The 27,187-nt window shown below is 40.7% G+C and overlaps 1 protein-coding gene across 1 annotated transcript in view; it reads left to right on the top strand.

Moving 5' to 3' along the window:
• LOC117920356 (histidine--tRNA ligase, chloroplastic/mitochondrial-like) overlaps window positions 1-27,187 on the top strand; it is a 47,742-nt gene that overhangs the window by 14,067 nt on the left and 6,488 nt on the right. The window contains exons 6-7 of the mRNA XM_034837825.1: window positions 6,244-6,318; window positions 17,108-17,225. Of these exons, the coding sequence (XP_034693716.1) occupies window positions 6,244-6,318; window positions 17,108-17,225 (193 nt within the window). The remainder of the gene's footprint in view (window positions 1-6,243; window positions 6,319-17,107; window positions 17,226-27,187) is intronic.

Raw genomic sequence — 27,187 nt, 5'->3', positions numbered from 1 at the left:
TACTTGGACAACAAGATGCTCAAGTGGTAAAGGGTTGAGGAGGGTTTGTGGAAGGTTCCAAATTCAAGGATTTTTGAGGACAAAGCAAGGAATGCCGAGTATCTTTGGGATTCTATTTGTTTTCTTACTTCTTTTTGGGCTTTTTGTTCTAAGGTTTTTAAGGGGATTCCTCTTAACATACTACAACTTGATTGGTTAGCGGCGTGTAACTAGAGTGTCTTCTTTTCCCTTTTTGTACTTTCTTATATTTGTTTACTTGTAGTCTTGTTTTTCTTTGTTGGGAGGATTCCTCATCCTTCTATTTGTACCTTCTTTTTATCAATATATTCCTTTGTCGTTTCCTATCAAAAAAAAAAAAAGGTTCCAAATTCAAGTCCCAATAGGGACAAGAATTTACCTATAAAAAAAACTAAAAAAGATAATTGTTTCAATAGCATTACAAAGGAGCTAATGGAAAATTCTTCTTCCATGAACTTTGAAAATGATTATAGCTAATTAAATGCCTTTTGGTTTTTGAAATATAAGTTGATGGATGGGTGGGGCAGCTTCCGAATGTGTATTTGGGGCTGCCGTTGGGGGTGCCTAATAAGGCTGCTTATGGCTGGGACGGGATTGAAGAAAAAATGAGAAGGAGGCTTGCTCTTTGGAAGAGCCAATATATATCAAAGGGTGGGAGAATCACTCTAATTAAAAGCACTGTGGGAAGCATGCCAGTGTACCAGATGTCGTTATTCCGTATGCTCATTTCTGTGGCAAGAAGGCTAGAAAAATTGCAAAGAGATTTTTTGTGGGGGGGGGGGGGGGGGGGGGGTCTTATGGAAAGGAAAACTCATCTGGTTAAGTGGGATGTGGTGTGTGGAGATAAGGAGAATGGGGGGTTGGGTCTAAGGAAGTTTGCTACAATGAATAAAGCGCTTCTTGGTAAGTGGACGTGGAGGTTCGCTTCGGATAAGAAAGCCCTCTGGAAGAATGTGTTGGAGGCAAAGTACAGTCAGGAGGATTATGGATGGAGGACCAAAAAGGCAGTGGGTGCATGTGGTGTGGGGGTGTGGAAGGAAATCTTAAAGGAAGCTGGATGGTGCTGGGACAAAATGGAGTTCAAGGTTGGGAAAGGTAACAGAATCAGCTTCTGGACTGATGTGTGGTGCGGGGATGCAGCGCTGGCCCAAAGATTCCCGCATCTCTACAGCTTGGCAGCCAACAGAAATGCAAAGGTTGAAGACATGTATGACCAGAATGTAGGGGAAGGAGGTTGGAATTTGTGTTTTAGTAGGGATTTCAATGATTGGGAGGTGGAGTTGATAGGTGAGTTGCTTCAAACATTGAAAGATGTTAGGATTACTCGGGAGGAGGACTCAGTTGTTTGGAAGGGAGGGGGAAGCGGGCAGTTCAGAGTGAAGGATGCGTACAGCTGGTTGGATAGGGCTAGGGCTGTCAACTTTCCGAAGAATAAGATTTGGGTGGGAAGAGTTCCAACTAAAATCATGTTTTTCGCGTGGGAAGCTACTTGGGGAAAGATCTTGACTCTTGATAGGATCCAAAAAAGAGGGTGGCAGCTCCCGAATAGGTGTTTTTTGTGTGCTTGTGAAGAGGAAAGTGTGGACCATTTACTTATTCATTGTACAGTGGCTAGAGTTCTTTGGGACTTGGTGTTGGGCTTAGTTGGGGTCAAGTGGGTGTTCCCTTATACTGTAAAGGAGGTTTTATATAGTTGGGGGGGTTCTTTTGTGGGGAAAAAAAAGAAAAAATTCTGGAATTCCATTCCATTATTCATATTTTGGATGGTTTGGAAGGAAAGGAATAGATTAGCCTTTAGGGGGGGAGTCTTAGTTATTCAGAGGTTCAAATTTTCTTTTGTTTGTAATATCTGGGGTTGGGCTAAATTGTACATGGAAGAGGAGCCGCATTCCCTTTTAGATTTCCTGGAGTGGTTTGCCTCCAGATGAGGGATGGTTTGTTTTTTGGTCTTTTTGCCTGTTTTGGCTTGTGCTACTTTGTATACGTCCTGTATACGTTGAGGTTTTTTGCCTCTTTAATGAAATGTGTTTGCCTATCAAAAAAAAAATATAAGTTGATGGACAAATCCAACTCAAAAGAATGGGATCTTAGTTGAATAGCTTTTCTTGAAGTTTCTTCTGATAGAAACCTCTTTAAAATTAGTTTAGTTTTATATGGTATTCCATGAACTTTGAAGATGATTATAGCTAATTAAATGCCTTTTGGTTTTTGAAATATAAGTTGGACAAATCCAACTCAAAAGAATGACAAAGGAAGTATCTATTGGCCAATGACCAACCCCTCCTTTGTAGTTGGTCTAAAGTCAAAATTTTCCCCTAAGTTGCCTCCTAAGCAAAAAAGCTTACCTTAGGAGGAATTCACACATTCCACACAACACTTGTTGGCATCGACTCTACACTTCTTGCCTCAAGAATAGAGTGAAGGAGTTTAACAAAGAAGGATCCACTTTTTGTCTCCACCCATGACACCTTGTCCTCTCCTTCCACAACAACCACCTTATCTTGAAGCCTTGTCAAAAAGCACTCCACAATCTCAATGTCTCGGTCATTTAGAGGTTTAGAGAAGTTGGGAATCCAAACACCCCTCTCATTAGAGTGCACCCGCAAGTTTGCCACCCTAGCCTTGTTAGAGTGCATCAACCGACTATTCAGTCTTCCACAATATGTGAAAGAACCCATTATCAAAAGGAGATTGACTGGGGAAGGCTCATCTATCAAGTCACAAAATCATATCATGGTTCTCTAACCACGTTAAAGTCTCCCCCAAATGTAGCAAGGGTATTTCTAGAGCCCTTAATGGCCCTCTCTCCTCCCAAAAAGTTTCATGTTCTCTCTCTTCCCTTGAGCTATAAATCTTAGAAAACACCTAAGTGAAGTTATCCTCACAACATTTGAAATGACAATGGATTGAATGAGAACCAATCTCCATCTCAAGCAGCTCCAACACTCTTTTGTCCCAAAAAGCCACCACCTTTTTGGCTACTCTTATTGCTTCCAGAGTACCCAATTCTAAGACTCTACTCGCCTTTAAAATTCTAACTAGGGCCATCAACATAACATCACTAAGGAGGAGATTGATGATACCCTTCTAAGGTTGTATAAGGATAAAGTTCCTAGATAAGATGTTTTTTCTTTGGCATTTTGACACAAATTTTGGGACTTTGTTAAGGAGGAGGTTTTGGGTCTTACGGATTTTTTTGTTGGGAATACGTTTGAGAAAAGTCCAAAGGACTTCTAACCCATTAACCTTATGGGTAATTTGTATAAAAGTTTAGCTATGGCTTTGGTAATGGGTTGAAACAAGTGATTGGGAAAGTGGTGTCAAATTCTTAGAATGTATTTGTAGAAGAGAGGCAAATCCTAGATATGATTCTTATTACTGATAAGAGTAATGGTTTGAGATTGAGGAGTCACAGAAAGGGAGTTCTTTGTAAGTTAGACATTGAAAAAGCATACGACTAAGTAAATTGGAGCATTTTTTAGAGGTGATGCACAAAATGGGCTTTAAATAAGAATAGATTGAATGGATTTAGTTTTAGATTTAATTGTAAGGTTTTCAATTTTGGTTAATGGTTCACCTTTTGGATTTTTTCAGAACTCAAGGGGTTTGAGATAGGGAGGAGTTTTTTGTTTTTGTGATAAAGACATTTAGCATTCTCTTGAGAAGGGCAAGTAAGGGTTGCTTCATTTTTTTTTTTTTTTTTCTTTTGATGAGAAACAACATATTAATATATTAAATAAGGATTAAAAGGAATAAAGGAAGGATGAGAAATCCTCTCAAAAACAAAGAACTAAACAAATGACACCTCCAAAATACTAAATAAACCTATACTTTGTGAGGCAATTACACAAAACAACCTCTCTTACTAGCTCACACTTTTGGACCTACACACCAACGACCAATCAAATTGGATCATATTAAGAGGAATGCCCTTGAAAGTTGTGATGCAAGATGTCCAAAAGGAAGCAAAGAAATGAATAGTATCTCAAAGAGCCTTTGAAGTCCTTGCCTTATCCTAAAAAATTTTCGTATTTCTTTCATGCCACACAACCTAATTCAAAGCCATACATGCATTTTGCCATAGTACCAATCCTCCATTGGAGTTTCCCATTCCCTTATTTGCAATGGTTATCATATGCAAATACTCCTTAGAGGAACCTAGCCTAACTTAGCCAATCCAAATAATCTGTGCCACAACCCCATAGTCAAAGAACAATGCAAAAAAAGATGATCGACTGATTCTCCACACTCCATACACAACATACAAACATCAAGACTGAGGGCTTTGTAGATTTCCTCAGCTGTGGTATGTCATTGGTGTTCACCTCCTTCTGTGCTACTAACTAAACAAATGACTTAACATTAAGAGGGACATGAGATTTCCAAACAAAATTAGTAGGAAGGAGAGGAACTGGGTCAAAATGATTAGATAAGACCACAAAGAAAGACTTCACTGTAAATAAACCTGAAGAAGATAAAGACCTAGGTGATACCAAAAGACTAATACTATGATATAGGTGATACCCCTTAAGGATGGGAGTGTCAATTTTCTAAAAAACACTCTTAAGAGCCTGCCAATATGCCTCATGTCCCTTTTTGTTATTTCTAAGTTAATAGCATTAAGATTAGAGAAAATTCAAAGGGATATCCGATGAGGGGGAGGGCTAAGGCTTTTGAGAATAAACCTCATCTAATGCATTGATCGTCGATATGCAAAGATAAAAAGAATGAGGGTCTAGATATCAAGGAGTTGTTCATTCTTAATAAAGACTAATTAGGAAGATGGTATTAGAAATTTGCTATGGAGAGAGATATCGTTTGGAGCTGGGAAAGTCTAAGGAAGGGCCTTGAGAATGGCACTCTTGGATTGGGAAGGGTGTGGTATTGACTTGTGGAAGGTGAGAAGAAAAGGATGGGGAATTTTTAAGCCTACGACAAGGTTTGAATTAGGCAATGAGGGAAGAATCAAACTTTGGCGTGGTGTGTGGTATGGTGATGTTCCTTAAAGGGCTCTTTTCCATCTCTATTCTCTTTTGAAGCTTCCAAGGAAGCTTGGTTGGATGATGTTTGGGTGATAGAGGGCAGGTTGGTCTTGTGTAACCTATGCTTCTTAAGATATTTCCAAGATTGAGAGATGAATGATGTTGAGGAGCTGCTTTGAGAGCTACATGTGTTAGGAAGGAGTGATAGGGAGAAAGATACAATGGTGTGGAAAGCTAGTAAGAGTGGGGAATTTTTAGTGAAGACTTTTTTTTGTCCTTAGAATTGGAAGAAGAAGAGTCTTTCCTTTCTAAGATAGTGTGGGGCTCTTGGGCTCCTATTAAAGTGGGTTTCTTTGTGTGGAGGCTGCTTGGGGAAGGATTTTAACCATGGACCAACTCAAAAGACAAAAACGGATTTTGGTGAGTTATTGTCATATGTGTAAAAATGTAGAAGAATCAGTAAACCATCTCCTTATCCATTGTGGGAAAGCTGAGAGTGCCACAACACTTTTGGTTTTCCTTATTTGGCATCTTGTGGGTTCTTCCTTCTTCAGTGAAAGAATTGTTAATAGGTTATCATGAGAGTTTTGTGGGTAAAAAAGGAAGGCAGGCTTAGAGAACTACTCCTTTTTTCCCATTCTGGACAATTTGATGGGAGTGTAATTGAAGAACCTTTGAAGAGGTGCAACATTCGGATCAATCTCTTAAGGATTCCCTTATTTGGAACCTACACTAATGGTCTTGAAGGACTCTACAAGATGATGTTCAAGTTGGGTCCTCGTCCTTGATAGACTTCATTGAGTGCTTGTGCTCTAAGTATTTAGAATGTGGTTGTGGTTGTTGGTTGCGGTCTTTTACTTTTTTGATGTGTACTTTCTGTCTCCTACGTGTGTGCTTCTTTCCTTGATTGGCCCTTTTAATAATTCTCATTTGCCAACAACCATGCATATCATACTATCTATTGTATATACTTTATTGTAGATGCTTTTCAATATGCTATGATATGGTTGTTTTCAGCTTTGTCAGGAAGAGCAATAGGAACCATGATTATTGAACTTTCAAAATAAAAAGCTGCATGTACCTTTACTTTCCAACATGTGCCAGCAAATCCATTATTTTATGCTGTGCCTTTTCCAACAGTGCTCATTCTTTCCCTGCAGTTGACAATTTTTATATTTTGTTTGTGCAATTTTTTTGGGAATTGTACAGTTCTATCATATGTGTCCTTTTCCATTCTTTACAGGTTTTACAAGAAGTATTGAGGTGCTACTCCATTCCTGAAAACTTGTTTGGAAAAGTTTGTGTCATCATAGACAAGGTTAGTTTTTTGAAGTTGCAGGCGTTGACATGCAGTTAAATTTTGTTTCTGTTCTTCTAAATCATGGCTTCTCATATTTTTCGTAAACTAATGCATCTAATCTTTTAAAGATGCTCCAGTCCTTGATAATTCTTTTAAAAATGCATTTGAAAAGAATACTGAAATGGACTCTATTTTTGTATAGGTTACCATCTTGAAAACCTGAATTAAAGTGGACATCAGATTCCAAATAAAAATACCATATGGAAGCTTAGTATCCCCATAAAGGCTGCTTGTCCATACAGGGATTCAAACTTAATCTGACTTCCATGAACTAATCTCAATTTGGGAGAAAATGCTTGATAGCTAAAATCTCTTATGCTTACTGTAAACACTTTGCCAATTGCCTTTTTAACTTTTCATTAGATTTCATCTATTAATTCTTTTATTCTATGGAGTTAAAAAATTCCAGATGGGACTGAATTTTATTGACTATAATGATGGACTCTTTCCCTCTCTCCAAACTATGCCTCAGTTGATCATAGAATTGTCGCTAAACATGTTCTATAGATTTCCACAATATGTTGGAGGAAATTAATGAAGAAAATGAAGAAGAAAGAAACATCAATTTTTTGGAGCAATCTCAAATTCTTCTCTTTTTTCTTCGTCTTCTTTTTTTATTTGGCTAGTGAATGGAAATGCTAAAGGGTGGGTCAAGGCTTCTAGAGGATTAAGGCAAGGTGACTCTTTATCTCCTTTTCTGTTCACTATTGTCGCAGATGTGTTGAGTAGAATGATGTTGAGAGCTGAGGAAAGAAGTTTGTTGGAGGGTTTCAGGGTAGGTAGGAATAGAACTAGGGTGTCCCATCTGCAATTTGCAGATGACACCATCTTCTTTTCTAACTCTTGCGCGGAAGAATTGCAAACTCTTAAGTGCTTGGGCAAATTTTTGGGCTTAAGGTCAATCTTGACAAGAGTAATCTTTCTGGCATCAACTTTGATCAGAATCATCTCTCTAAGCTAGCCTTGTTGCTTGATTGTAAGACTTTTGATTGACTCATACTCTACCTGGGTCTTCCTTTGGGAGGGAACCCAATTGCTTGCAGATTTTGGTATCTAGTGATTGAGAGAATCTCAAGGAGATTAGACGGGTGACAAAAGACTTACTTATCTTTCGGAAGTAGGATAACTCTTATCCACTCTTGCCTTTCCTACATTCCTAGCTACTTTCTCTCTCTGTTTAAGATTCCCGTTTCAGTGGCTGCAAAAATTGAGAGATTGCAAAGGGATTTCCTTTGGTCAAGGGTTGGGGAAGGTAAAAGAGATCATCTTGTTAGTTGGGATGTAGTGTGTAAGCCGAGGGTAAAAAGGGGTTTGGGGTTTGGGAAGATTTCTTTAAGGAATCTCACTCTTTTAGGGAAGTGGTTGTGGAGATATCCTAGGGAGAGTACAACTCTGTGGCATCAAGTCATTCTAAGCATTTATGGGACACATACAAATGGTTGGGATGCCAACACTTTAGTTAGATGGTCACATCGTTGTCCTTGGAAGACTATTGCACAAGTCTTTTAGGATTTTTTCAAGCATACTCGGTTTGTGGTAGGAGATGAGGAAAGAATTCGCTTTTGGGAAGATTTGTGGTGGGGGACCAGCCTTTGAAATCCCAATATCCAAGACTATATCGAATAGTCACGAATAAAAATAGTCCTATTTTTTCGATTCTCGGTTCTGCTTGTCCTTTCTCTTGGAACTTTAATTTCCGTCGTAATCTTTCCGATTCTGAGATAGAAGATCTAGAATGCCTCATGCGATCTCTTGATTGTATGCATTTATCCACCTCGGCTTCAGATGCGAGATCTTGGTCTTTATCTTCTTCAGGATTGTTTACAGTCAAGTCTTTCTTTATAGCCTTGTCCCAAGTGCCCGATTTATCTCCTTGTTTTCCTACTAAGTTTGTATGGAATTCTCAAGTCCCTTTCAAAGTCAAGTCCTTTGTCTGGTTAGTGACACACAAGAAGGTAAACACTAATGACTTGCTACAATTGAGAAGACCCTACAAAGCTCTTAGTCCTGACATTTGTAAGTTGTGCATGAAGCAAGGAGAATCAACAGATCATCTTTTCCTACATTGTTCCTTGTCTATGGGGTTGTGGTACAAATTATTTCAGCTAGCTAAGATGGATTGGGTTCCTCCGAGAAGCATTTCAGATATGATGTCTATCAATTATAAAGGTTTTGGCACTTCCAAAAGAGGGATAGTTTTGTGGCAAAATGCGTGCATTGCTTTAATTTCGGTTGTGTGGCGGGAAAGAAATGCTACGATATTTGAGGACAAAGTTAGGAATTCAGAGAATTTATGGGATTCCATTCACTTGCTAGCTTCTCTTTGAGCTTATTGTTTCGCGGTTTTTAAGGGCATTCCCCTTAACGTCTTACAAATAGATAGGCTAGCAGTATGTAGCTCCAACAGGATGGTCTAGCCAAGAGAGTTTGTTCGTAGTTTTCAAAGTATAGTTTCTTGTTCTTTTATTGTGTTGTTTAGTTTTATCTTTGGTGGGAGGATTCCTCATCCTTCTTTTGTACTTCTTATTCTTTCAATAAATATATTTGTTGTTTCCTATCAAAAAATGTCTATAGAAGTAAGTTTTGTATAAAGGTCTGTTAGTGAATTTTGTTAAACTTGCACCAAGTAAAAGCAAAGGGGTGGGGCCGAAAAAGGGGCAAATTGGTGAACTCAAAAGAACCAAAACAAATTGAATCAAGTTGTTTTTTTTTTCAAAAATTTCAATTTTATTGGCTAGAATATTCTTTACTCTAACTTATCCTTTACAGTTTTTAAGTAAATCTATGCCTACCATTTTTCCAAAAAATGTTGGCCCCAAATTGAATAAACCAAACCAAGTCAAATTGAATCAATGTTAAATTGGGTTGGTTTCAGTCGATAAATAAATTAGTCCTAAGCTAAAACCGATTAGCTTGGATCTGTTCTCGCGTTGGTTAAAAGCTGACCTAAAGTGAACCATGCGCATCTCTATTAGGAGTATAACTTCCTCTTCCAGGAGTATTAGTTCTTCGATTGCTAAATTTGAACCTATGGGCAAAGGTTCAATTTTCTATTTCAAATTATCTCTTTAATGGAAGTTCAACTATCTAAAAAATTTGGTTATTCTTTTTCTCCGTCTTTAAGACTAGGTTTTGTTCTTAAAAAAATACTAAAGAAAGAAAAAAAAAAGCTAAGGAAAGTGACTTTCTTTTGTTTCATTTTACTATTGAAAGGACAAAATAAAATAAAATGAAATTAATATTGTTGAAAGAGAGAGAGAGAAAACCTTAATTCTCATTCATATTATTAACTTCTTACGATAGAGAAATATAAATACAAGGCTAGGTTGAACTAACTACCATATATGTGACTTATATTAAGAAAGGAAAGAAAGATTGTACACTATAAATACATTATATTCAACACTCCCCCTCAAGCTGGAGCATATATGTCATATGCACCAAGCTTGTTACAAATGTATTTAATCCTAGGACCTCTGAGAGATTTAGTGAAGATGTCTATTAGTTGATCATTTGAATTAACAAAACTTGTAGCAACACACCCTGATGCGATCTTCTTTCTAATGAAGTGACAGTCAACTTCAATATGCTTGGTCCTTTCATGAAAGACTGGATTGGATGCAATATGTAATGTGGCCTGATTGTCACAGACTAGCTTTATCTGTTAATCTTTTCCAAATCCCAATTCCTGAAGAAGTTGCCTCAACCATATGAGTTCACATGTTGCCAAAGCCATAACTCGATACTCAGCTTCGGTGCTTGATTTGACCACTACATTTTGTTTTTTACTCTTCCAGGATATTAAGTTACCTCTAATAAAAACACAATACCCTGAGGTGGAATGCCTATCTGAGGGTGAACTAGCCCAGTTTGCATCTGTGTAACCAACAATTTGGGTATGACCCCTGTCTTCATACAACATACCTTGACCTGGTGTTCCTTTAATATATTGAAGAATGCGGATCACAGCATCCCAATGGTTGTCACATGGTGACTGTAGAAATTGACTAACCACACTCACATGAAAAGAGATGTCTGGCCGAGTGATGGTGAGGTAGTTCAGTTTGCCTACAAGTCGTCGATATCTCCCAGGATCTCTTAGAGGCTCCCCCTGTCCTGGTACAAGTTTGACATTTGGATACATAGGAGTGTCAACAGGTTTACATTCTAACATACTTGTTTCTTCGTGACATAACCACACCTGAACTGGATTAAGCTATTTCAAGTCCCAGAAAGTACTTGAATTTGCCCAAGTCTTTGGTTTGAAAGTGGTTGAAAAAGTGTTACTTTAGTCTTTGGATACCATCCTGATCACTGCTTGTAATGACAATGTCATCCACTTAAACTACCAAATAGATGCACTGGCTCGAAGAGTTATGATGATAGAAAACTGAATGATCTGCTTCACTCCGAAACATTCCAAACTCTTGAACAACTGAACTAAAACGCCCAAACCATGCTCGAGGAGATTGTTTCAAGCCATATAGAGAGCGGCGTAACTTGCACACTAAACCAGACTCCCCCTGAGCAACAAAACCAGGTGGTTGCTCCATATACACTTCCTCGAGAAGTTCACCATGAAGGAAAGCATTCTTAATATCCAACTGATAAAGAGACCAATGACACATAGCTGCCATGGAGAGAAATAAGCGAACAGAAGCAGTCTTGGCAACAGGAGAGAAGGTGTCACCATAGTCACAACCATAAATCTAAGTATCACCTTTAGCAACCAAGCAGGCTTTAAGGCGATCAACCTGACCATCAGGACCAACTTGAATAGTGTAAACCCAACGACATCCAACTGTAGATTTACCAGAAGGTAAAGAAACAAGATCCCATGTGCCATTGGAGTGCAGAGCAGCCATTTCATCAACCATTGCCTGTCGCCACCCAGGATGAGAAAGTGCCTCACTAGTGCTCTTAGGAAGAGAAACAGAGGATAAAGTAGAGACAAAGAGAAAATAGGATGAGGATAATCGATGGTAGCTTAAAAAAATTATAAATAGGATGAGGATTACGAGTAGATCGATTACCTTTTCGAAGAGCAATAGGCAAATGATCAGTAGATGACAGGGCCAAGGTAGGAGAAATCAGTGGGACGGGAGGTGAGTCATCAGGTACCTTAGCTGAAGAGAGAGGAGGAGCAACAACATGATGTCGACGATGATAAACCTGAAGAGGACGAGAGAGCGCATCTGAAGGGAGGGATATATAGGGAAGTGACAATACTTCAGAAATGGGAAGATATTAAGAGGATGAGAAGAATGGAGAGTCCTCAAAGAAGGTGACAGAAGCAACAGAAGCTGATGTGGCTGCCTGATATCGGAGATATGCATCATAATCACTACCAGTAAGGGTGATACTCTGAGATGTGGAGCTCGCAGCGGAGTCAGGTCGAGATAGTAGAGGATCAGATGACTGAGCAATGTGGGTAGTGCGAGGAGGCCGTCCATGTAACTGATAGCAACGATCTCGAGTGTGACCAAGCTTATTACAATAGGTGCACTGAGGACGTTGTCCTCGACCTTGATTGCCACTACGTCCTCCTCGAGAGTTAGTCTGAGAGGCTAACACAGAGTAATCTGAAGGACCATCAGTCGACAAGGTCTGAGTAGAGGAGAGGTGTAAGAGACGAGCGAACACATCATCCAATGATGGTACTGATGGACTAGCAAGAATCTGATCTCGGATAGACTCAAGATCTGGAGGGAGGCCAATGAGGGCTAACACCATAAAGAACTTGTCAGTCTGTATTTGTTGAGCTTCAACACCATTAGTGAAGGGCATCAAAGTTAAGAACTCCTCCTTAAGAGACGCAATCCGGCTAATATAAGTAGACAGATCCATGTCTAGCTGTCTCACATGAACAATATCAGAAACCACCTTATAAAATCATTGAATATCAATCGTGTATAATCCTTTAGGCTGAGTCCAAATTTAAAGCAGGTTTTGTAGGCACGAAGATGATGTAAAATTTTGGGATCAACAGATTGCCATAATACGCTGCAAAATTGTGCATCGATTTTCTTCCATTGCACTTTGTCAACATTAGGTATAGCATCCTCAGGTGTAACAAGATGATCCTCATAACCTTGTCCCATAAACCAGAGTTCCATGGATGCTGACCAGGAGAGATAATTCTCACTACCAATCAATTTTTCCGATGTGATAGTAGGAGATCCAGAGATGACTGATGTAAAAATAGGATTTTTAGTCGCCATATCCACTTCACCTGAGATTGAATCACGTTTGGATCAAAGAGAGCCCTAAAGGGAGGTCGGATCACAACTGTGGAAGAAGAACCTGGTATGTTGAGACCCAAACAAAGGAGAAAAGTGATTGGAGATGAAGAAGAGGCCTTCCCAAGGCACATACAGGTCTCGGCTAAGGAAGGGAACTGCCGTCAGAGGCCCAAGGAGGCTGAAAGAAGACCTGCAGAGGCGGAAATGCCAAAAAAAAAATGGAGAAGCAGGGTTCGGAGAGGACTGACCGAGGCTTAGAAGTGCAAGACGGCACCGGACGAGCCTGGTGGTAGAAGCTCGACACCAGAAAGTGGGCCACGCGCCCTCACGCGCTAGTGCGTGGGATTCAGGCCACCGAAGAAAAATGGGGCTTGGGAGGCCCGTGGATCGGTTTTTTGGCTCCGATGTTTTGAGAAAAGTTGCAGATCTTTTCTTTGCACTCCTGATGATGTGGTCGGTGTCGAAAAATATCGCCGGAAAAAAAAAAAAGTCGGAAATATCTCCGGAAAATATCGTCGGAAAAATGTTGACAATGATAAGGGTTTTCTGACCACGATATGGCTGACCGAAAAGTTTTGGGAGATGAAAAAGGTGATCGGAATGAAACACGGTCACTAAACAGATTCCCGAAATTAATTACACAGGTAAACCAGAAAGAATAAAGTTTTCTCCCTTGGCTTTGATACCATGTTGAAAGAGAGAGAGATAAAATCTTAATTCTCATTCATATTATTAACTTCTTACAATAGAGAAATATATATACAAGGCTAGGTTGAACTAACTACCATATATGTGACCTATATTAAGAAAGGAAAGAAAGATTACATTATATTCAACAAATATTAATTAGAAACTTATGTATTTTCGAATAATCTAATCTTTATGTAGAAGAGTTAAAAATAAGTGAAATGAATTCGAAGTGAGATGTGTATGCCTATGTGTATAGTTCTTCTTGTATGGTGGAGAAGTGTAGTCCTACTTTGATCAGTTCTTTTATTTTGTGGAAAGGATCTCTCATCCTTTTTTTTCAACTTTTATTAATATGAACACGGGGATTGATGTAAAATTCCTTTCTCGTTTGAAAAGGTTTCCAAAACTTTATTAAAGTACTCAGTCCCATTATTAGATCTCAAAATACTGATTTTTGTTTGAAATTGGTTTTCAATCATTCTATAAAATTCTTTAAAAATCCTTTCGACTTCAAAATTTTCCCTCATTAAATATACCTAACAAAGACGTGTATGGTCGTCTATAAAGGTCACAAACCATTTTTTTCCTGAAATTGTGGTTACTTTTGAAGGTCCCCAAACATCACTGTGAAAAAGATAAAATGGTTTTGATGCATAGTAGTGTTTTGGAATGTAAGTTTTACGTTGGCTCTTTGCCAATAAACAACTTTCACATTGAAACGATAAATGATCAACCTTTTAAAATAACACTGGAAATAAATGTTTTAAATAAGAGAAACTAGGATGACCTAATCTGCAATGCCAAACCATTATTTGATCACGAACAGAAAGAGAACTAATACTACTTAGTCCTTGAACAATTTTATTACTAGGTAAATTATCCTTGAAATAATAGAGACCATTGATCATCCTAGCACTGCCAATCGTCTTCTCCAAGCTCCGGTCCTGAAAAATACAATGGGATTCATAGAAGATAGCACAACAATTAGAATCTCTAGATAATTTGCTAACAAACAAGAGATTACAAGTAAGTTTAGGAACATGGAGAACAGATTTAAGATCTATTCCCTCAGAGATTTTTATTAGACCTTTTCCTGCAATAGGTGAGAAATTACCATCAGCTATCCGAACCTTTTTATTTCCAGGACATGGTGAATAGGATTCAAACATGTTTGAGGAATTAGTCATGTGGTTGGATGCTCCAGAATCGATTATCCATGGAGTAGATTTAAAACGACAAGATAGAACATATAATTCATTACCTGTGTGTGCCACAGAAACACTAGAAGTACCAGATGACGAGTTGGATTTCAGTAGTGCGAGAAGATGCTCCATTTGCTCAGTGGTGAAGGGGCTGGTCTCAGCCTCATTAGTAGTAGGAATAATGGGTCGGCCTAGTTTGTCACCTATTTTTCCTTTCCAATTTGCAGGTTTCCCATTAATTTTCCAACAGTTCTCACGGGTATGGCGAGGTTTGTTGCAAAAATCACACCAAACCCGTGGTCTTTCATCTGATTTGCGCTGAACATAGCGGCTTTATTACAGCCTCCACCCGTGGTAACCAAGGCCGAACCTTCAATAGCAACTCCAGGTCCCTTCTTGCCCAGCATCACATTCCTCCGATTCTCTTCTCTTCTAACTTCTGAAAAAACATCACCAATTGAAGGCAGGGGTTGTCTTCCAATGATTCTCCCCTTTACCTCATCAAACTCGACATTAAGGCCAGCCAAGAACTTGAAGATCCGATTGTCTTCCATGGTCTTCTTATGATGACGTCCATCCTCGGCAGATTTCCACTCATAGGTGTTGAATAGGTTAGGGTCTTGCCAGATCCGCTTCAAGGAGTTGAAGTACTTTGTGACGTTTTCCTCCCTTTGTCGTATCTCACCGAGTTTGAGGGTTAATTCAAAGATCTATGATTGATTCCCTAAATCAGAATACATTTGATTTACATTCTCCCAAAGCTCTTGTGCTGTTGGATAGCACATGTAATTAGAGCTAATGTCTTCTTCCATAGAATTCACAAGCCTTGTCATCACCATGGAATTCGCAGCATCCCATATAGCATAGTTCGGATCATCCACTGCAGGAGCCTTTTTTTCACCCATCAGGTAGCCCATCTTTCCACGTCCTCTGATGTACATTCGAACTGATTGAGACCATCTCAGAAAGTTGTCACCATTCAAGCGAATCGTGGTGATTTGGACAAAGTGTGATTCTGAGGTGGTAGGACTGATTTTTGAAGAATCAGTGATGCTGGGATTGTTCAGAAAAGGTTGAGGAATAGTAGTGGACTCGTTTGAAATATCCGACATGGTTTCAGAGAGAACAGGGAATGAAAGAGAGGAAGAAGGAGGATTTCGGCAAGCAAATTGCTAGCTCTGAATCCAACTTGAAGATTAGGGTTTCACAAGAATAATATTCTTTCATTGAGATTATTCTTTTATAAAGTTTACAACATATACAAATTGGAAACTAAATCACTGATTAAAGGGAAAGAATTACTCCTAACAATTACTTTCCTAAAAATACAAATATCCTAACAATTACTTTCCTAAAAATACAAAGATTGACAACTAATAGCTAATTTACAGCTTTACAAAGTTATTTCTTTCCATATCAGTTTTGGTTTTCCAACATACTGGTACAGCTTTGTCCCATTGTTTCCCCCACCTCTTTGTCATGGCTGCTCATAGGAATGCAACAGTGGAGGAAATGTGGGACCAAAATTCTGGTCAAGGAGGTTGGAATCTAATTTTTTTAAGGGACTTTAATAATTGGGAGTTAGATATGGTAGGGGATTTGATCCATGTTTTGACGGGTCATAGGCCTTCTTTGGAGGAAGACTCAGTTTTTTGAAAGGGAGGAAGAAATGGACAGTTCAAGATCAAGGAAGCGTATAGCCTGCTAGCGAATCCTAATGACACCGCTTTCCCTTCAAGGTGTATCTGGGTGGATAGAGTTCCAACCAAAGTCGCTTTCTTCGCTTGGGAGGCGACGTGAGGGAACGTGCTTACTCTTGATAGGCTCCAGAAAAGAGGGTTACAACTCCCAAATTGCTGTTTTTTGTGTGATTGTGAAGAAGAAAATGTTAATCATATTCTTATACACTGTATAGTGGTCAGAGTCCTGTGGGATATCGTTCTTAGGTTAGTAGATGTTAAGTGGGTCTTTCCAGAAACTGTAAAGGAGGTCTTAATTAGCTGGAGGGGCACTTTTGTGAGGAAGAAAAGGAAAAAGGTTTGGAAATTCATCCCGTTGTGTATTTTTTGGACAGTTTGGAAGGAGAGGAATAGATTAGCCTTGAGGAGGGGGTGTGTTGAATATTCAGAAATTCTAAGAATTTTTTTGTTTGTAATTTATGGAGCTGGGCTAGATTGTATAAAGGTGAGGAGTCTTGCTTCTTTATAGGCTTTTTGGAGTGGTTAGCATCCACTTAAGGGGTGGTGAGTCTCTCTTGGTTTTTTGTTTTAGAGGCCTTAGCTGCCTTGTATACCACCTGTATGCTGTGTGACTTTTTGCCTCTTCTTTAATGAATTTCTGGTTTACTTATCAAAAAAAAAAACATTTATCAGATTATTCTGAGTTTGTGATGGGGTCGTTGAACTGTGTTCTTTCATTGGATGACAATTTTTAATTCAGTTTATTGATGCCTTCCTTGCAAAAGGATTATGCCATCTTATTTATTAGTCTTTTGTTCATTGCTTGTATGTATACATTTGTGCATGCGCCTCCTGATTGTTGATGTTTCCTTCTCTGTTTTTTTCATCCTATAATTTTTCCCTTTTTCTTCTGGTGGTGTGAATTTGGAAACAGATGGAAAAGATACCCATAGACGAGATTACCAAAGAATTAAAGTCTCTTGGGATGTCAGAAGAAGCTATCAAGGATCTACTGCAAGTGCTTTCAATAAAGTCATTGACAAAGTTAGAAGGTTGGTTGTTGCTGCATCTTGATAGAGAAGTACCACTGATATATTTTGGCCAAGCTTGTAACTACTTCTTGATTTAGAGGTGGTTTGATGCTCTGTGCAGACCATGGCTTAGCCTTTATTTGTTGGATTTATTTTCTTTTGCTTGTTCCTTGTATGCTTCCTATATCTCCATCCTCCATCCTCTACTGCCACCCCTGATTTGCCTGCCAAAATGGGTAAATTCCATAATAGGAACCTAGAAATCAGATTGCATAATTTAAGGGATCTTGTCAACCCTTTTTTTGTATATATTGTAAATCCAAATGCAATGGAATACAAGGGAGATTACCTTTTTTTTTCCAACATGGTATAAGAGAAGGAAGTCTAACACGACCATGATTCGTAGAGACTTCATTGCTCAGTCATAAACAACCTTCATTGTTCACTTGTTTTTCTTCCCAAACTAGCATTAATTGTTGGTGACTTAGTTCCCCATTATAATTCCCTTGAGTTTGAGACTCATTTTCTCCACAAACTAGATACTTTGTCTTCATTTCCCCAAAATGTCTAAAACCCATTGAAAATACATCATCCTCTAATCACCACTCAAAAAGTCCATGGCCAGAATGTCCTGCAATGGTCCCAATCAACTAAACTTTTAATCAAATGAAAAAGGAAAGATGGCTATATCATAGGTTCCAAATCAAAACCTGGCTCCAATGATCTAAGATATGAATTTTGGGATGAGGAAAATTCAACAATCATGTCTTGGCTACTGCACTCCATGTAGTCGAAGATTAGCCAAATGTATTTGTTTCTCTCCACTGCTAAAGAGAGTTGGGATGTGTCAGTCAAACTTATTCAAAGATTAGAATGACAGCACAATATATGAGTTGAAGTGTTAAATTCATGCTAATTAAGCAGGGAAGTTGGGCTCTGATTGAATATTACCACAAACTTCAAAGTTTATGGCTGCAATTATTATTGACACAGAAATGTAGCTGTTGTGGATACTGCCATAGTGGAGAAAATAATGGAGCAAGAGGGTGTATTTGAATTCTTGGCTGGTCTTAATCCAGAATTAGATTAAGTAAGAGTCCAAATATTGGGGAAACAACCTCTTCCATCCATGAAAGAGGTGTATACCTACATGATTGGAGAAGTGAGGTGTTGAGTTGTGATGCTTGGAGGCTTTACTCTAAAAAATTTATCATTAACTACTGTTGGAAATTTGAAGCCAATGGCACCTAAAGGAGAAGGAAGGATACCAAATGATAAAGATTCACTTTGGTGTGATTATTGTCATAAACCAAGACGTACACATGAATCTTGCTGGAAACTCCATGGCAAACCTCCATTAGGAAGTAAAAAGGGGGAGTGGTAGAGGAGGAAAACATGTCATAAGATCCAGATAGGTGCATCAAGTGGCCATTGTTGATGTTTCTCATGAAACTATCCCAGTCACTAAACAATAAACTATTTTGCTCAACAAGGACCATTTTGAAAAGCTGAAAACACTTCTTAGCCAGCTTGAAACACATGCGCAAAGTCCTACTGCAAATACTACCTCATGTTCTTTTGTCCAAACAAGTAATATCAAAGCTTTAAGTGTCTATAAGGATTTTTTATCTAGTATTTGGATCATAGATTCGAGTGGTACCAACCATATGACAAGTAACTCCAATTATTTTTCAACTTTTTTTCCATGGTTAGTCAAGGCATAATCTCCATTACTCCTTTGTCCTTGAAATATGCGTTACATGTTCCAAATGACACTTTCTTCATTACTCCTTTATCCTTGAAAAATGTGTTTCATGTTCCAATCTTTTCTTGTAATCTCTTATTTGTTAGTAACATTACAGCATGGTAAGGGTAAATGTGGATCTACCACCTTAATACACTTTGGAAGATTAGTGATCCTATTCCACAAGCTCTTGTTACCACTAATAATCCCTCAAAAGTTGATCAAATATAATTATGACACAGATGGTTGGGACACCCACCTTTCTTTCTTTTGGAAAAAATGTTTCCTGCATTGTTTGGCATGGGATTTTCACTGCCAGGTTAATGAGTTTGTAAAACACCACCATGTGCCTTTTCCAATAAGAAATGGATTTTTTTTTTCTCCTTTTAGTTTAATACCTTTGGATGTTCCCTCCAGAATACCAAATATTTCGAGTTCTAGATGGTTTGTTACTTTCATTGATGTCTACACTCCTACCCACTTGGGTCTATCTTCTAAATTTCAAATATGAAGTTAATTCCATTTCCCTAATATTCCATAAATTGGTTTTTACTCAATTTGGTGCCAAAATCCATACCTGAAGGTTAGATAATGGGAGGGACACTTATCTTCAAAATGAAAGTGTTGTGCATTAATCTTCATGTGTAGATACCCCCTCAACAAAAAGGGTAGTAGAGAGGAAAAATAGACATCTCTTGGAAGTTGCTAGGTGCTTTTACTTTTTCAAATGAATGATTCAAAATTGTATTAAGGGGAAGTCATTTTGATTGCTATATTCCTAATAAATTGAATGCCTTCTCAAGTCTTTGACTTCAATCTCTTATTTGTGTACTCTCCAAGTCTTTTCCTAACTTTAAGGGTATTGAATCCCTTCCTCAAAAAACACTTGGGTTTGTCTCTTTCATTCACATTCCCAAACAATCTAGAGATAGACTTGATCCAAGAGATCTTAGGTGTGTCTTTCTTGGATATTCCTTTACTTAAAAGGGATATAAGTGCTACCATCATCTCACAAAAAGATTATATATCACCAAGGATAACACCTTCTTTGAAAGTTAATCTTATTTCATACACACTTATCTTCAAAGGGGAGATTGGAGGAATTGATGATAAGATATCAAAAGTCGTTGCTATGAATGATGGGGGTGTTCTTCCACAGCTGGTTGATGTGCCAAATGTCTTTACTTTAGATTTCACATCAATTTTCCCTATTATCTAAGATTTTTCAGCCCCATAATGTTCAAATTTTGCACCAATGTTTCTTGTTGTTTCAAATGTTCCAACCTTGGATGCCTTTAATGGATTGGCCAATGAACATGAGAAATTCCAATAAATTTCGAATAAATTAGCATCAAATTTTGAGGAAATTTTAGATGATTTGTCCATTGAAATTCGAACCAATGAATATGAGGATCAACTCAAGGAGAGGTAACATATAGTTTGAGCAAACACCTTTAAACTAATAGGGCATTCGAGAAAGGAAAAATCTATAGCATCCTCCCATATCCCATCATCATTCTAGTGTCTACGGTGATTTGTGTTGGCTTATTCCATCAAGAAAGGCATTATAAGATATACGCATCATAAATTTTACCTTATTACATCGCTCATTTTCTACATTTTTTTTTATAGGTAAAGAGTAATTGAATTAAATTTGTCTTCTACATAGTAAGCCCTTATTATCCAAATGTTGTGTTCCAAAGCAATGCTGTGCTTCAAAGTTCACTTGGATAAAAGCAAGTCTCAATAGGTGGATTGGATAATCTGGAGGCTTTGGAAGCTTATGATTGGGTGTAAAGTGGATAACAATGCGAGAGAGAGAGAGCGTGGGCGATCCTGCGAGCGAAGAGGGAGAAGGGGATAGCAGGGCGGAGAATCGAGGGAAGAGGAAGAGAAAAAGCTTCGTGGTGGAATCAAAGGAGTTTGAAATAGTGTCTGAGGAGAAAAATGGTAAGAGCTTTGCCATTATCTCGGAGAGCAAGGGAGGGGTAGTTTCTTGGGTCCGGCTAGGGCCGGCGAGTGTGGGTCTACTCTTAGAAGGGCTGACACAGTGCTTGAAGGACGGAAAAGATGGCAAATGGGAGAAAGGGTGGAAGGAAAAAGGGAGGGTCTACTCTTTGGTAAGAGAGACTAACAGGGCCGGGAGTTTCATCCGCTTGGGGTGACGGATCAGGAAAAGAGGAGATTTGGGATTTGTATACCAAAAGGGAGAGGGGAAAAGGGAGGATGGGTGTCGTTGATGGAGTCCCTCTTGTGGGCTGGATTTCGGCGCGAAGGAAAAGCAGTGGAACAAGGGCCAGGGGAGTCGGGCAGGTCATATGCAGAGGTGGCCAGGGGCTCGGGGTTAAGGGACTCCGCAAGGGTTAGAGTAGAGCTGAAGGAGGAGGACATACGGAGCAACGTGAACAGACTGAAGCATTGTCTGATAGGGAAATGGAAACCTAATTCGGCTTGCGAAGAAGATCTATCGAGGCTGGGGTGGACAGCGGCAAGAGCGTGGAGATTGAAAGGAAAGTTAGGGCTGGCCAGACTGGGAAAGGGCTGCGCTTTGATGGAATTTGAGACGGTGGAAGAAGCTAAGTGGGTCCTTGCCGCGGGGGAAAGATCAGTGGGAGGACTCCATTTGGGCTTGGAGATGTGGAGTCCGAGATTTGGATGCGTTGCAGAGGATGAAGAGAGGAAAGATGCGTGGGTAAGGATCATGGGGCTCCCAATCTCGTTGTGGGTGCCGTCGGTTCTGAGGAAAGTGGGGGATGAGTGTGGCGGTTTCGTAGGAATTGATCCTCAAACAGAAAGGAAAGAGGATTTGGAATGGGCAAGGATTAAGGTTAGGATGAACGGAGGCTTCTTGCCGAGTTCGCTGGAGATTGGGGTGGAAGGGGAGATGTACGTTGTATCCCTGTGGTGGGAGATCCTGCCGGCATTGAGAAGAAACCAGGGGGATGGGCGTGAGGATGCTGGACGGGGTGATCGCTTTCCACGCGCGGGTTGGTGCGTGGGAGAGAAGCTGGGCGCTGGAACCAAGGAGCAGCGCCGGTCAGAGGAAGTGACGGGAGAGCAGGTGGGAGGGGAAGGGGGAGAAGTGTTTGAAAGTGGGCCCATGTCGGGCGGGTGGCCCGACAGAACTCTGGTCCAGCGGGTGATGGGTCAAGCTCCTCTGGATCGGGGCTTGGCCTCGTGGGCTTGAAGCGGGATAGCGGGCCAGTGTTCCAAGGCCCAATGGAAGCAGGTGGGTTAGAGTGTGGGCCGGCTGAGGTTCAAGCCCCTGATGGAATGGCGCTCCTGGCCCATGGGCCTGATGTTTCGGCTGGGGGTCTTCTGGGCCAAAGGCAAGCCAAGTTCATGGGCATAGGCCATGAAGAAAATTTGGGCCTAAAATGGAAGGGGATTTTATAAAGTGTCGCGAGAAGGAGATCTTTGGAACGCAGATGCCGGCTCCCCTGTGCTCCATGGCAGAGAGAGCGATCGTGGAGGAAGCTCTCAGGTACGGGTCCTCTTTAAATCTTAGGGTTGGGGATTCTTCTCCCTCTTCTTCTTCTCTTTTTGGTCGGACTCCGGCGAGGGAGTATTGCGACCTTTCTGGGGATCTAAGGGTGAGCCGCCAGCGAGAAACAACATAGAAGATGCAGCTTCAGGGGGGGAGCCAGCGCGAAGAGAGGCTGTTGGATTTAGTTGCGATTAATGGCGATGCTCTTGAGGACCAAAACCCGGACTGGATGCCAGCCGTGTCTGGATCCCAGGCCCAAAGGAGTGTGAAGGAGACAGATTGGGAAGAAAGCAGCTTGGCTAAGTTCAGCAAGCTGTTGGTTTTTCAATAGAGGGATTGGAGAGGGAGATCTTGGATTTCCTGTCTAAATAAGGAAAAGACGGGAAAGGATACATAGCAAGGGATTATTGGAGAGAACTAAATTTGAGAGGGAGCTCAAAAGGCTGGAATGCTCAGTCAAGTACAAGGGGAAGGAAAGAAGATAATTCCATGAAAGATGGAGGGGGTCAATTGTTGTTGGGTTAATGAACCTCAAACTAATGAGCTGGAATGTGAGGGGTGCAAATGACGTCAACAAAGAAGGATTATTAAGTCTGTAATTAGAAAACAGAGGGTGGATTTGGTGTGTATCCAGGAGACAAAAATTCAGTAATGACTGATGGGTGGCGAAAAGCTTAGGGTAGGGAGATTCTTAGACTGGAGAGCTATTGCAGCTGCTGGTGCAGCTGGAGGTGTTTTGGTTTGTTGGGATAAAAGGTCCTTGGAATTGTTGGAGTGGGAGGAGGGCATTTTTCAGTTTCTTGCAATTTAGAACTGTGGAAATGGGGCACATGGGTGTTCACGGGTGTGTATGGCCCCTTCAACAAAGAGGATAGGGAGAGTTTCTGGAATGAGCTAGGAGCAGTGAGAGGTCTTTGGGTGACCCATGGTGTGTTGGGGGTGACTTTAATGCTATTCTCGCGCAAGGAGAAAGAAGCAGGCAAGGGAGGGTGACCTCAGTTATGAGGAGGTTCGTCAGGTTATGGATGACCTTGAGCTTATTGATTTCCCCTCCAAGGGGGAATTTTCACGTGGAGTGGGGGGCTTCATAACCAAGCCTGGGCAAGGCTTGACAGATTTCTGGTCTCGTCCAGATGGTTGACCAGTTTAGCATGTGACTCAGAAGAGGCTATCTAGGCCTACATCAGACCACTTCCAATTACAATTGAAGGGGGTGGCAAAAGAAGAGGCCCCTCACCTTTCAGGTTCGAGAAATGTGGCTAAAAGTGGAAGGCTTTAAGAGCTATTGAGGAGTTGGTGGCAGGGGATATCGGTTAGTGGTAGGGCTAGCTATAAATTGGCAACAAAACTGAAAGGAATTAAACAAAACCTTAAAATCTGGAACAAGAGGTGTTTGGGAATTTGGAGAGTAATAAACTGGCTGCCTTGCAGCAAGTGGACTATTGGGACCAAGTGGAAAGTGAGAGGAGGTTGTCTGAGGAGGAATTCTCTAGAAAGAAGAAGCAAAGAAGGATATGCTAAGTGGGTCATGCTGGAAGAGACTCACTGGCGGCAGCTAATTAGGGAGCTGTGGCTAAGAGAGGGGACAAAAATACGGGGTATTTTCATAGAATGGCAAATGCGCACCGAAGAAGGAATGCCATGGAAAGAGTTAAAATCAGGGGGGCCTGGCTGTCAGAGGAGAATGCAATTAGGACCGGGATAGTAGACGCTTTCATCGGCTATTAACGGAAGACTCGAGTGGAAGGCAGATATAGGGGTTTAAATCTGAACCAGATTACTCAACAAGAGGCGGACTTCTTGGAGCGGCCTTTCATGGAAGAGGAAGTCCACTCGGCTCTAATGGACATGAATGGGACAAGGCTCCAGGCCCGGATGGCTTTACGGGAGCTTTTGGCAATTCAGCTGGGAGTTTGTGAAGGAGGAGGTGTTGGAGATGTTCAAGGAATTCCAAGAACATAACACCTTTCTTAAGGTCTCATGCCACGTTCTTGGTGCTGATAACCCCAAAAAGGGGAGCGGAGGAGCTAGAGGACTTCAGGCCGATCAGTCTTTTGAGCGGATTATACAAACTATTGGCTAAGGTGTTGGCCAATAGGGTTAAGAAGGTGATGGATAGAGTGATTTCATATGACCAGAACGCGTTTGTAAGGGGAAGGCAGATTTTGGACGCGTCCCTAATCGCAATGAGGTGATTGACTCATGGAAAAAGAAGGAAAGAAGGGCCTAATCTGCAAACTAGATATTGAAAAGGCGTACGATAGCGTCAATTGGCAGTTTTTGATGAGGGTAATGGAGAAATGGGTTTTGGGGGCCAAGTGGAGGGAGTGGATATGGAGCTGCATATCGACTGCCAAGTTCTCGGTTTTAGTAAACGGGGAGCCAGCTGGTTTCTTCCCTAGCTCTAAGGGACTCCGGCAAGGCGACCCCTATCTCCATATTTGTTTATCATGGGGATGGAGGTGCTGAGTGTCTTGATTCGAAGGGCTGTGGAAGGGGGCTGCATCACTGGATGTAGAATCCAGAGGGGTAGGGGGCAGGCTGTTAGCATCTCTCACCTCCTCTTTGCGGATGATGCCATAGTATTTTGCGAGGCTAAGAAAGAAGATATGACCTGTTTGAGTTGGACCTTATGCTGGTTTGAAGCTGCTTCGGGGCTGAGGATTAACTTGGCTAAAAGTGAGATTATTCCGGTGGGGGAGGTGGAGGAGATCCGGGAGATGGCTGTGGAATTGGGATGCAAGTTGGGCAGCTGCCTTCAATCTATCTGGGGCTGCCCCTGGGTGCGCCAAATAAAGCTAGCTACGTGTGGGATGGGGTGGAGAACGGATGAGGTGGAAACTAGCCTTGTGGAAGCGGCAATATCTCTCTAAGGGTGGTAGAATCACCTTATAAAGAGTACATTGGCTAGCATGCCACTATACCAGCTGTCCCTATTCCGTATGCCTAAGACAGTGGCGAGAAGACTAGAAAATTTGCAAAGAGACTTCTTGTGGGGAGGGGAAGTTTGGAGAGGAAGCTCACCTTGTCAGTTGGGAGGGTGTGTGTGAGCAAGGAGAAGGGGGGGCTTGGCTTGAGGAAACTAGTATTCTTGAACAAAGCCTCCTTGGAAATGGTTGGAGGTTTGCTCATGCTAAGAGGAGATGTGGAAACGTGTTCTTGTGGCTAAGTATGGACAAGAGGAATTTGGGTGGAGAACTAAAAAAGCAATGGGCTTTTGGTGTGGCTTTGGAAGGATATTATGAAAGAAGCAGATTGGTGTTGGAACAATATGGCTTTTAAGGTTGGAAAAGGCACCAAAATCAGTTTTTGGAAGGACACTTGGTGTGGGGATGTGGGGCTGGCAGGAGATTCCCTAATCTCTTAATGTGGCTGCACAAAAAAGTGCACTGTGGGGGAGTTATGGGACCAGTCTGCTGGCCAAGGAGGCTGGAACTTAGGTTTATTAGAAGGTTCAATGATTGGGAGCTGACCCGGGTTGACGAATTGCTACAAATCTTAAGGAGTCAAAGAATATCCTTGGAGGAAGACTTGGCTGTATGGAAGGGGGGAAAAATGGGAAGTATGAAGTCAAGGATGCGTTATGGGCTGGTGACCAGCCATAGCATCCCTATGTTTCCCAAAAAGAAGTTGGGTGGAGAATGTTCCTTCCAAGTTAGCGTTTTTTTGCTTGGGAAGCGACTTGGGGAAGGGTTCTTACTATTGATAGGCTTCAAAAGAGAGGATGGCAGATGCCTACAGGTGTTACCTTTGTGGTAGTGAGGAGGAAAATGTGAATCATCTTCTTATTCAGTGTACAGTGGCTGGAGTGTTGTGGGGGATGGTTCTTAGCCTGTTTGGAGCCCAGTGGGTTTTTCCAGAAACTGTAAAGGAGGTGATATCAGCTGGAAGGGCTCTTTTGTGGGCAAAAAGAGGAAGAGAATTTGGAGATCCATACCGTTATTATTTTTGGACGGTGTGGAAAGAAAGGAATAGACTAGCATTTAGGGGGGGGGAGCTTGCTATACAGAAAATTAATATTCTTTTGTTGTAATTTGTGGGGTGGGCTAAGTTGTATAATGGTGCGGAGTCCGCTCCCTTATAGGTTTCCTGGAGTGGCTAGCCTCCAGTTGAGGGCTGGTGGGTTTTTGTTTGTTTTTTGGTCTTTTGTTGTGAGGCCGTCGTCGCCTCGTATACTCCCTGTGTACCTTGCGGCGTTTGCCTTTGCTAATATATTTGTGTTTACGTATCAAAAAAAAGAAATAAGAATTGGAGGAAAGCAATTAATGAAGAGATGCAAAAAAGAACAAGACATGAGATATAATTGAGTTGCCCAAAGGGAAGAGAACAATAGATTGTAAGTGGATTTTTACAATTAAATACAGGGCTTGTGGGACAATGAAAAGGTTTAAGGCTAAGTTGGTAGCCAAGGTATTCACTAGAACTTATGGTGATGACTACTAAGAGACCTTTGCACCCATGGAAAAATGAACACTAATATTATTACATGTTTTTTGATGGGTACTGTTTGTATTACACGTCTTTAGCTGCTAATCTTGATTGCCTTTGTAGATTTGATGTGAAGAATGTTTTCTTACATGGCGACTTGGAAGAAGAGGTATATATGGATACCTCTCTTGGGTTTGGTAACAAGGCTTAGAAGAACAAAGTTTACAAACTTAAGAAGTCCCTTTATGGACTTAAATAGTCTCTAAGAGCATGGTTTGAGAGATTTTCAAAATCAATGATAAAAATGAACTATCATCAAAGCCA

This window comes from Vitis riparia, chromosome 8 (assembly GCF_004353265.1).
Source record: "Vitis riparia cultivar Riparia Gloire de Montpellier isolate 1030 chromosome 8, EGFV_Vit.rip_1.0, whole genome shotgun sequence".
NCBI lineage: Eukaryota > Viridiplantae > Streptophyta > Magnoliopsida > Vitales > Vitaceae > Vitis > Vitis riparia.
This window is presented reverse-complemented; position numbering and strand designations above follow the sequence as displayed.